Here is a 12837-nt window from a genome sequence, read left to right as displayed (position 1 = left end):
AGGGTACCAGCAGTTTCAATTTTCAAGTCATAGCAAAAATCTTAGTTTCTTCTAATAATTTTGAAGTGGAATTGATGTGGATTTTGATGTGGAATTGACTAAGCAGGACAATCTCTGAAGACCTTGCAGCCTGACAACTTCTCAAAAACTTAAAAAATACTCAAGTCATACACCGTTCCAGTTTGTCAAATAATGACGTATGCAAAATTTAACAATGAAGCAGACAGTAAACTGCAGAACTAAATTAAAAACTTCCCCAAAATTGAGAATTTGGCTGCATTATAATAGAACCTTAGAAAATCTCAGCATGGAATATATTACCAGAGAACATTCAAAAAGTGAATTCTGAAATAAAACATTTGAAATCATTAATGTTTCATCAAATTTTCTTTCACTTCCATTAACCCACATTTGCAGCAACTAAAACACACAAGTGAAGACTAATTTATCCACAGTATATAGTTTGTATAACCACTTTTTCTAAAAGCAGCAGAACTGCATCAACTGGTTTTAGATAGGATGCCATTTTGGTGGGCAAAAACATTCAAGGTCAGGTTAGATGGAATTCCAAGCCACTTGGTCTGTGCAATGTGTCACTGTCCATAGCAGGGAGGTTAGAATACATGAAATTTAAAGGTCCCTTCTAACTCAAACCATTCTGTTATTAGGGTTACGAACAATGCTATTAGGATTAAAAACAAACTAAAAGGCAATTACTACAGCTAATTACCCACACGACCTAACTTTCTGCTTCACAGAACTAGCCAAAGTTTAAGCTTTTACCTTGTAAACTTTTCCATCCTTATAACATCAATAACAAATCTCAGGAACCCTACTATCAGATATAAACTGCATGCTACAAGTTGCTTTTCTTTAATGCCATTCTAACAGTAATTTGAAGAGATATGTACTAGTTACCAGACGTATAAACAGTTCCAGTAATTTTATGAATTATGATTTCATATAGATTTGCAGGGCAAAAAACGTTTTAGCTATAAATTCTACAACCATGCAACTTTCAATCGAAAATGGAAGTCGCCTATCTATGAAAAACCAGCAGGATTTCTAGTACATGCAGTACAGTCAGACAAGAGACTTCCTATAATCCCTATATTCCTATAATGTGTCTCTAACATCTAAAATGACTTTCATGGGCCAAACAGTCAGTTGAAACTATCAATACAATTGCTTAAAGGAATCGAATCAAATGCCAAATGTCACACTAGAGAAAGAAAGCAACTTTTCTTTTTGTCCTCCCTTCAGCAGATGAGGAAGGAAAATAATTCTCAGCCCTCAACATGGCTTCACAAAACCACTTTCTTCAGGAGTCAGTCAAGTTTAGCTTGTGATAATCATCTGCTTAGGCAACTCATCACTGAAATTTCTAGATCCTGTTGTGCTTCTGTAGCTCAAATGTTGTCCTTTTCTTTACCCTACATACCACAGCTTTTCTGAGAAGGGAAAACCTGACTTTAAGTTACTTCTAAGCAAGCAAAGAAAATTTCAAGAGCAGTTCTTGATATCCTTGTTTCTGGAAAAAGATCTTGCCTCTTATCACCCAAGTTGCAGAATGATTAACTGTAAAGCTCTTGTGCAAGATATGGCCAAGATGTCCTGAGTGTTGGGTGATATCTACAGTTACAAGCACATGGAATCAGATGGCACCTGAAAATTAGTATGAGCACCTCTCTTCTCCACTCAAGTGCAGAATTCTTCATAATAAGAAAATAGTACAGAGAAAGCAAAGCTGACTCTGCTGTCACAGACCTCAGATCCTGCTGGACCTACCAGCTTGTGCTTCATATTACACAAAGCAGCAGGACTACTTCCAGGCTTCAAATGACCACGAAAGAAGTAGCAGAGCAAAAAGATTGCTTGCATGCTTCAACAGTAAAAGTTGGGGGAAAGCAAGACTAACCAAGACTCTTAAAGCTATTCTCATCCACTATGCTAAATCTCTTTTTTATTCCCTTACCATGCCAAAACTCTTACATTCAGTAAGTTGTGACTATCAGTAATTTCCTGCCACCTGGGGAAAGGTACCATGTAAATTATGCCACTCTATTCATTCCTTGAAAGAAGGAATAAAGACACTGCAGCTATGGTAAAGCAATTTGCCAGCTGCCAGGTTTAAAAGATCCTCAACATACCCTTTGCAGTCTTTCAGAACAGTAAGCACAAGAAGATAATTTTATTTGCTAGACAACTACTTAGAAACAGATATGAAAATGAATCTTGTTGAGACAGACCTTTGTATACACACACATGCATATATGTGTGTATATAAATATATATATATACATATTGAATCACTCTGAAGAAAATATTAAACTGACAATCTATGATAAAAGGAAACAAGCTTCTTCCTCTTATCTTGGTTCCTTCTTAGCAAAACAAAAACAAAGCAAGAAAACAGACTGTTAAGTAAAAAAGTCTGTATTCTGGAGTGACAGTTTTATTATTTTGTTTAAAACAGAAGAAATATGGAGATTTGTACATGCTGAAGGAAGACTACTCGGAGGAAGACTGCTAGAAGATTCAGGCAAAACCAAGAACAACCTTTGAAGCTTGTATTTTTACTATGGCTGTTGCTCAATATAATACAAGAAGGTGCACTGCGCAGACACAGCTTTGTAACACGATATGGGAAGGTATTTTAAATGCAGCTGATAATCAGAAAGGCTTAAACAGAAATAAGATCTGCAGCACTAAGAAATGAAAGTCACACATATTAAAAATAGAAAGCTATACACTGAGGCCACTTAAGAATTTCTGATATAAGATGAGGCGGTTGAGAATGACAACTCAGTTCATAAAACAAGTAAGAGAAAGCTCTATGTGTATTAGTGGGTCACTGGCCAAATATGTGCTGCCAAAATAATGTCCTGAATAAAAGCCTTCTCGGGATTACCATGAAAACTATGTCCAGGAGATATACAGAGGCATTAATGCTCCTTTTCAAAGCCAAGAGCAGTATCAGCCAAATTCTTTGAACTATTTGAACTACTTCAGGACACTCCACAATTATGCTTTTGCTCCTTCCTGACATTATTTATAAACACATATTACTGACTTATGAAATAAGACTGACATATTAATTGGTAACAAGTAAGAAAATACAATATTATTAGATATCAACTTACTGTGCTGCTATACCTTCTTTGACTTTATCTGCTCCTTGTTGTGTTCCCTAATGATCTGAAACTTTGTTTCACTATCCAAAAATAACAGAAGGCTAGAGTACAAAAAGAAGCCAAATTTGGGGCCATTTATCCTAAAACTATTTAATATGTGTTTTCATTTAGGCATTGATGCACTACAAAAAAAATTCCAAGCTTTCAGCACCCTCTACAGGCTAACTGCTTTGATGCAACTTAGCTTGTAACTATTTGCTATTTACAAGAATCAAAACAGTACACTTTAATAATCAGAGCATTTTAAGAAAAAGTAGGTAAACATGTAATTGAAGGCCACAATGAATTAATTTCTCTATCAGAAGAGAAAATAACTACTTAGTGAATACCAGAGTCTTAGGAAGCGCAAGATTTTTATCTAGTTGTCAGCCAAATTCTTACAGAAGTTAACTCTCACTTCTTGATGTGATCTGAAGCAATGTGTGGTTCTCTCTAAGAAAATGTTTCATGCTATCAGCTATGCAGAAAACGAAGAGAACTTTAGCTTACCATCCCTGTTGGACAGCAAACAGACGAGGCCGTTGAGGCACGTGTCAGTCACTTCAGTGATGTTAGTAGCGCATCTGCCTATTGCCTGAATCGTAGCTGCAGCAAACTGCTTGTCTTGGCTCCTCACGTAAGTCTAAAGAAATGGGATTTTTGTTAGTCAGTATATAACTCTTGCCAAAGAAAGACTTACCATATTATTCTCAGGAGGGAAACATACTGTATAATACCTCCTTGTCACTTGTAGAAGACATTTTCTTGCAAGCTCTGGTCACACATGGCCATGAAATCCTCTGATTTCAAGAAAGCTTGGGGCAGGGGGCAGTTACCCAAAAACAGCCATTCATTTGTGTGCAAGACTGGAGTTGATGAGCTCTCTCTTCAGAGAGGTTTCAGTTCATTTAAGTAGGAGCATCTGTGAAACTATGAATAACCTACCTGCCTGAGAACCAGTACCTTTCACAGAAATCCAGCCAGAGAACTGAAGCAATGTAAATAGATGTCACAAGCAAAGAGGAAAGACAGGACAGACAGTGTTTCACAATATAGGCAGAAGATCTTGCTGATACGTAAAGATATTGGAGACAATAAACAGAATTTCATCAAATGATTTATGGAAATTAGGTTTGGCAACAAATACTAATGGCCAAATACTGCTAAAATTAAGACCCTGTCATACAGTGACTTATAGTGTCAGTCAAGTTGCTGGAATTTGTGTTTAAGAATATAGAATGATTGAGTTTTTCTCATCTCTTTTTATCTTTTCTTTTTTGGTAGCTGGAAAGAGAGAGAAACAAAATATTTGGATTCCTTTCTGTATACAAATAGCTCCTTTATCCATTATGGTAGGAGATGCTTTAATTTCCATATTTGGAACATTTCATCCTCAAAAATACTTAAACTTGAAAAATTTAAGCCTAGGAGAAACATCTGACAATGGAAAAAGAGATCATAAATATAAAAAGAATACACTTTTGCACAAACCTGAAATTCTCGAAGCAGAGTTGATATGTTGGCTTCATTTGCTAAATTTGTCATTATTTCAAGCTACAAGAAAAAAAACCCAGACATATTGTCAAAAGTTAAAATTAACAGTACTACATGTACACTCTACTTTTATTGTATATAAAATATATATTAAAAATACCACTCAGAATTCAATAGAGTATACCAGATATCAGTAGAAACTGGTACCCGCACTGCACTCAGGAGGCATATTTTCCTTGCAAGCACTTACAAAGTTTACAAAGCAGGACTGAGGTTCGGTGACGCATTTTTTATGAGCCTGAGCTTTAGTGTTTCATTGCATATCAAATGGGCTTGAACTACTTCAGTCAGTTTTTCCACACAACAGGCCTTAGCACATAAGAACCACACAACAGCGTAAGAAGAAATAACAGAAGTCACAACTGCATCAGGGGAGATATAAATTGGCCATTATATTCAGATAAACTGTAATAAAAGAGCTTTGAACTCAGGAACAAAACATTCGCATCTATGAGATGCCTCAGATCTTATGCAACACCAACATCATACCCTGGAAGCCCTCCTCTTTGTTCCTGGTGAACAAGAAGATTATATACAACACTTGGCATATATTTTAAAGATGCTATGCTTTCAGGCTGTTTCAACTTTGAATGAAGTAAACCGAAAACACAGCCCTGTCTCTCCAAAGGGAAGTTATGCATCGGAAATATATTGCTATTTTTTGACTTGGAGACATCCAGAAAAGGATACTCAAATTATGTATTCCACCTCTACTTTAAAACAATTTCTTAAGACACATCACAAAAGGCTCTGAAAGATACGTATCTTGAATAGCATAGAAAGCAAGAGGATAAATGAAAAAGAGAAGCATGCAAGAGAAAAGGAGATTATTTTATAGTATAGGGTGGCTATGAATGGAACATCACAAATATCTTCACTGACCTTTTTCACATATGAACTGTGAAAGTAAGAAGACAGGCAACAAAATTTTCAACTGATGCTACAGTTTTCAGGGATATGAAGACAAAGGCTGACTAAGAAAATCTGTGTAAGAGTTCCAAATAATAGAAGACTGATGATTAAAACAGAAAAAAAAAAAACAGCGCAGATCTGCAAAGTAATGCTTGTAATAGGGAAAAAACCTTAACTGTTCAGCAAACTACAGACTCTGAGATGATGACAATTAATTATAACTGAGAATTTGTGATTAAAATAGGTTACTGTGAAAGCTCAATGCTAAGCTCAATGCTAACCAGTGATCAAAAAAGCAAACTTGATGTTGGAAAATTAAAAAAACCGTTAATCCAAACAGCACAGGAGATAATTCAAGGGTGCTCCTACATATTAATTATAGCCATGGATCTCACCATTCTATTTTGAAATAGGTAGGCTTGAACTACAGAAGTAGAACAGGGAGCAAACAAAAAGATTTTTTTATGTATGTAAAAGTTTAGGGTCTTCTAAATTCTTCAGCTATCATGAAACAAATGAAACAATGAAAGGACAAACCACAATTTCTACTTCCTCACCTCTTCTCCAATGTATTATCAATTAATATGGGAATTTAAATTTGTCAGCTTTCTATTATTTCTGGACTGACTATTCTTGGATAACAGTAAGGCATTCCCCACAATATTCCTAAAATGTAGAGAATATCTTTTTGCTTCCAACTGCCTCAAATTTACTTAAGTGTTATTGTGGGTATAAAATACAAAAATATATTTATTTTGTATCTAAACAGGATAGTTTTGGCATAGCCATCTTGTACTACTCTTGAATATATAAGTGCAATATGCACATAAAACGAAGATAAGGAAAAAAAAATGTTTCTTTCAGAAAACTACCTTCCACTCCTAAACACAAGTGCCTATGACAATCTAAATCAAAACAAGAGAAAAGGCACATAATAGTAGACACTTTTTTACCCATTGTTTTGTCAAGGATTTCACATTTGTTAAAGCATTACTACAGAGAAAACAAGACAACAGCTGGAAACATGCATGGAGATATGGCCTTGAGGAAAACCTAAAGTACTTCCCCTGTCAAATGCTGACTTCAAAGAGAATTTGGGACTCAAGCACTGCCCCATTTTGTACAGAGGAAGAGATTTAAACTCTTTTTAAGCTAACAGTATTAAAGACTCTTTTCCTCCCATGAAATCGTCAAACTCTCAATGTTAGAATACCTGGTTGAAAAAACATATAATGCTTTCTATCACTGAAAGGTCCTAAAAGCTCTAGGGGAAAATACAGCCGGCTGTTCCACCTTCAACACAGTATCAGGAACTTTCAGATAGCCTGACAAGCCTGAAGGCCCCTTGTGGACTTAACTAAAGACCTCTATATATCTTAGTGAGATAAAGAAACAGTACAGATAGATCTGCATCATATCAGTGAAAAACATTTTACCTTTCTGTTGCAAACTGATTAGTCAAGTAGTATATAGGAAAATTTGCCTTTAATAAACTCACCTTAAGTGTTTTGATCATAGTTGGATCAGTTGATCTAACATAGAAACTCTTCAGATAAGGTTCAAACATGCCCTGAAAATCAGAATATATTTAAGTAACTCTCCTGTGTTTCATTTACAATGTGATTTAAAAAATTCTAAATAGGGTATACCTTTCTCTGAATTGACATAGTGGCAATATTTTGCAGGACAATATACTGCACCTCTCTAGAATGTGAAAAGAAAAATAAAGAGTCATTCCACAAAACTACTGATACATAGAATAATTCAACACAGCAAAGAAAGTTCAATTCTATTTGAACATCAAGTTAGTTGTCCGTTTGCTTTGGCATGCAGAAGGCAAAGCTTATTGCCAACTGCCAGCTTCATCATTTGATTCAGAGAAGAGAGACGCATGATGAAACCAGGCTCCCATTTCTTAAAACTCCAATATGCAAAAATACTCACTGACGTCAGTGCAATGGTACCTTTTGTAAGCCGTGGGTATTTATTCAAACCAGAACTACATTTATCATTTTAATATAATGGAAATAGCTTACAAAAGCCTTACATTTCATCCACCTTCTTGAAAGAAATATTTCAGGATGATATAGCTGAGAATAAAAACACACAAGTTTCATCTGCAGAGCTGAAATAACTGCATTAAATACAAGAACAGTTAATCCCTGCACAATTAGCAAGAAATGCTATGACATTTTTCTCTTAAGAATTTTTATGAAAATTCTCAAAATGTGCCACGATCTCCTGTGCCAGTATACATTGGCAGATATATACATCTATAAAAAACTAAAACTTTTACATAATAGACTTTGCAAGAGATAGACAATAATATAATAAAAAAACATTAAACATGTTTGGAGAGGGCATTCTCATCATTAATGTATGAGTTTAAAAGCCTCAACATGAGTGAGCAAAAAGAAATCTCAGATACTAGTCTGAAGCTTTTAAAGTACAGATTTTGTGTCACCAATTGCTTAAAAACCAAGCAATAACTTACACACAATTTTTCTGAACCATTAGTGCTCAAATCTTTGCATGCTGCAAATCTCATCTTAATGAGAAATCATAATACCCATTATCTCCTCTTACTCAAAACTCTCTAACAGCCCTAAGATACTTACAGCTGTTGCTTACAAAGAAAAGTGATAATAGAGAAGTACTTAAGATCTTTTAAACCAATTTTATGCAATTCTTACATAGGTGTATGGCAATAGTCAGCTACACATGATGAAACAAGACTGGAAATTGCTATGAGATGCTCTTTCAGGCACCCTCACCCTAACTAGATTCTAGCTTAGTTGACATTAATTTGAAGGCCACAGGCAAATAACTTCAAGGGCAAACAGTAAAAGCTTATTTCGAAGTGGTTCTAAAAGCAAAAGTGTTTCACCCAGAATGGTAACAGAAAACAGAAGAGCCATTCAAGACAGAAAAATCAGAAGACTAGTGTTATTTAAGGTACTAGTTGTGATATAGGAAAGAAGTGACCTTTCTTTAATGAAACCTGAGCATAAACAAGCAATAAACCACATACAAATGATCCTTTCAACCTGTGATTACGAGTTTATACATTATCTGCCAATTGCTTTAGGCACTTTACTCATCTTTGCATAAAGAGAATGGGAAGCATACTGTACTATAACGCCAAACACAAAAACAATAGGGATTTATCTAAAATAAATGACTGAATACTCTACAAAGTCCCATTTTACTTCTTTACCAACTTTTAAACAATAGATATTGAGCTGCGGAACTTTTACAGAGAAGGAGCTCTTTGATGGCAGGACTGACAAAAGTTAAGGTATATCTAGGATGAGTAATCTTGCCAGACACACAAAAGTGAGGTTTTTTTAAAAACCTTTGTGTCTGTTTGACAAAACTGATTTAAAAAGTAAATTATTCTCACAGCAAAGTTCCAGCCAAAAATACCATTTTTAGTTAAAAAGTTATTCTGAAAACAATTAATACTGTCTCACGTAAACCCTACAAGGCTTTTCATACAAATACATGGAAGTTCAAAATCTAAAAACTGAATAGGAAATAAAAACACTTCTGTGCAGAAAATATTAGCACACTACACAAAAACTATGAAATACAAATGAAAAAATAGCACCAATACTCTTATGAAATGGAGCTAACAAGACCTTTCATAGAAAAATGGACAAAATACTATTGAAGATGATTAAGTCAAAACAGAATGTTCTGAATTAAATACAAACTTCTTTAAAAACCATCCAAGGATTAAGGAAACAGAGAAGATACAGCAGTATCAAGTGGCAATATCAATTTTAACACATATGTTGTCTCCTTCCCCTGAGATACCCAAAAGCTGATTGGACACAGTCCTGAGTACTATGCTTCAGGAGACCCTCCCTGAGTAGGAAGCTGGACTAGACAATATCCAGTGATCCCTTCTAAACTTACCCATTTTGAGATTTGTGTTACAGTGCAGGAAAATAAAGTATTCATCAGAAGACTTATTTTGCTTAGCAAGACAGTAACTAAATTTACAATAATTTAAAAAACATCAAGATATCAAACAAACCAGTTTAGTACTGACTCCATTTAAATACTAACTAGGCAGTCATGTTCTTGTTAAAACAAAAATTATATGAATGAAACACAATAACCAATGATCCCTGGACAGGATATCAAAAATGAGGGAATGACTTTTAGTGATCCTCATTTGCTGAAAGTGAGTATTACAGAACAATTTCAAAACCAAATTAATTTTGTAATAGTTACATTCTTATAACTACAGCTAGTTATAAGCCATAACTATAGTCATGGCTAGTTATAAGCCAAACAAATATGCTCAAAAAAGTACACACAGTGATGTGAAGTACGCACTTGACATACCTGTTACTACGGAGTAAACGCACCAATGACTTAGAAACAATACCAGCTTCAGATTTTGGTGCCAAATGCCAGTAAAGCTGTGCAACTGCCATTACCACCTAAAGGAAGAACATTCAGAGCAGCATGTCAACTTCAAATCATCACTCGTATCTACCACATTTGCTTCAGACCTGCAGGACTACCAGCTCACTCTCCTTCAGAAAACAAAGCGCACACCTGTGGTCTTTGAAATCAGCAAAGTAGACTGAGGAAGAACACTGGAATAAATGTATTTTTACAAATTAAGTACCTTTACTTCCTCCCAGTATTTACTGTATGCTATAATAAATAGAAGGTCATAGAAATAGGGTGAAAGAGAAAAAGTATTAGGTAATTTAAATCACAAACATAGTGACACCGTCCTTGATAAATCAGTATTGCTAACATCAGCTGCACAAAGTAATGAAGAAATATTCTTTACAAGTTTTTCTAACGCGCTTTTGCTTTATTACTACAGGTTCAGTATCACCTTTTATCTAGTTTCCACTCGAAACCTTTCATCCTGTTATTCTATTATGCAATTTATAAAACAACAGCTGTCTTTGCTGGAAAATTTTAAAGTATCAAATCCAACAGAAAGTAAAAGCTACAGGGGTGTATACCAATATCCAGGCTAACAAAATTCAGAAGACTGAAGACATAAGCAACTTAAAACTGTTTTTTCTTCTCAGATTGTCTCATAAATAAAAGACAAAATATGACCTTTATGCTAGTGAGTGTCATGTCAGAACCTTTCCTATACCAGTGTCATGATCAACTCTCTGTTTCAAATAGAACAGAGAACAAAACAAAATATAAAACAAAGAAACAAATAAAACAAATAAATACAAATAAAACAAATCACAGAGACTTCAAGTAAAGCCCTCATAGTAACACTTCACTTGGTATCTTAAATCCTAGTACCAATGAAAGAAAAATTATTATTCAACAATAAAAAGCAATTAAAATCATCTAAAGCCAGGAAATAACTAAGGTTTTTTAGCAATATACCACAAGTATCTTTTACTGGTGACAAAAAACATAAGGTCATATGGAAAGCCACTAATTAAACTAATTGTAGGTAAATTCTGTGAATAGTATGAATAACCCCGTAATAGCAATTCAAAGTATCATAATTTTGATAATATCTTCCAAAATTATGCACTTTAACATCTCAGTTAACTTTACATCACAAAGTTAAAGATCATAAGTGTGAGAATCAGTATTTTCACACTCATATTTAATAAAGAAAATTATTTATGGAACGAGGGTAATAACTAACTGAATCCCTTAGTCAAGTGGGATGGCAAACATATCAAACCCACTTGTTCTTTGCATGAAGTTAAGAAATATCACAGACATTGAACAGTGATTTTTAGCAAAAAGCTGTAAAAATTTAATCAACTTGTTTCCAAAGTCTGCTGGCCTGGCAGATCATAAATGATTTTGAGAAGAGTCAGACTCATGAGTTAGAATATCAAAGTATGTTTCAATGGACAACTATAACCTCATCTATTTAGCTTATTAAGAATAGGTAGCAAGGTGACTTAATCATGGTGGACTAACTGTTTTTGCAGTGAGATGAATATTCATTATCATTGGAAGACTTCTCTCAAAAGACATCTAGTCCTAATTAACATGACAATCTCAGGTTAGAAAGTTAATATTCTGTGATCTGATTAACATCACAATGATTCACCGTGAGCATGGCTTTTTCTCGTTCTAAGAAGTTAACTGTATTTTAAAATCTCATGGAAAGAATCTAGCATACCATACTTATAATGTTGTATCTATCCTGGAACCCTGCCGGGGCAACAGCCCTAGAAATGTGGTCTACTTTTAAAATGTGAGACTCAAAAGAAAGAACAAATCAATGAATCAATAACAAGTATGATTTTCTTTGTAGATCTGTTCTAAAAAACTGTACCAATAAACTGTACCAGTTTGTGCCACCCTAATTGTTGAGAATTTTATTATCAAGAGCTACCTCTGGTAGAGTCATCACGTGCTATGTAAGTTGGATTCACATGCTTTCATACATTTTCCAGTATTTTGTTTGTATTATTTGCAGCACATACCACAATCAGTTTAGGTGTTTCACTTACAATCTAAGTTAAATTCAAAATAGATCCATCACACTTCTAGAGTTACTAAAGAGTATTTTCATCAGTTTTAAAGAGGTGTAGATTTTACTCTTAAATCTTTTAAATTTTTTAAAAATTAGATTATTTGTGATTTAACATTTTAATTAAAAAGGAATTTGTCATACAGCAGCATTTCGGCTCTGAAGCAGGGGCTTTGTATTTCGTAACAGCAGCCTGTGATCCGGGTCCATAGTATAGGTGGTTTTCAATTTCTGATCCTTCTCTTTCTGTTCTTCATCAGATTCATAGAAATTATTTTCACTGTATTCATCCACCACTTCATCAACCTATCAAAAGACAGGATGACAAGGACATACATAATATTTGAATCACCAGGTTTTATTCATTAAGGAAGTAACGTACAGCATCACAGTTTCATGCAATATTTATATATGTTTTTTAAAAATAGCTTTTGGCTTTTCTACCCATTTGCTCTAAACAGTACATGCACTGACATGAAAAACACATTAACAATATAAGCAAAATTTCCTCAGAAATAAGTTGTACTGACATATGAAATCTCTTTATTATTATTCAACAAACTATTTTAGGTATTTTTTGGACTTAAAGCCTATGATCCAAAATTGGCATTTCTAGAAAATAACTTGAAATTAAAATAATATATAGGTCCTCAGAAAACTTGGAAAGGCTGCATGCCTGGGTCAAAATTCAGGTGTAGT

The 12837-nt window shown here is 34.4% G+C and overlaps 1 protein-coding gene across 1 annotated transcript in view; it reads right to left on the bottom strand.

The window, feature by feature from the left end:
• AP3B1 (adaptor related protein complex 3 subunit beta 1) overlaps positions 1-12837 on the bottom strand; it is a 139670-nt gene that overhangs the window by 85160 nt on the left and 41673 nt on the right. Inside the window, exons 7-12 of the mRNA XM_031062180.1 lie at positions 12283-12444; positions 9996-10093; positions 7289-7343; positions 7138-7209; positions 4665-4727; positions 3684-3816 (exon numbers count right to left, since the gene is read on the bottom strand). Of these exons, the coding sequence (XP_030918040.1) occupies positions 3684-3816; positions 4665-4727; positions 7138-7209; positions 7289-7343; positions 9996-10093; positions 12283-12444 (583 nt within the window). The remainder of the gene's footprint in view (positions 1-3683; positions 3817-4664; positions 4728-7137; positions 7210-7288; positions 7344-9995; positions 10094-12282; positions 12445-12837) is intronic.

Source organism: Geospiza fortis, unplaced genomic scaffold, assembly GCF_000277835.1.
Source record: "Geospiza fortis unplaced genomic scaffold, GeoFor_1.0 scaffold201, whole genome shotgun sequence".
NCBI lineage: Eukaryota > Metazoa > Chordata > Aves > Passeriformes > Thraupidae > Geospiza > Geospiza fortis.
The sequence above is the reverse complement of the archived record's forward strand: the minus strand, read 5'-3'. Positions and strand labels throughout refer to the sequence as shown.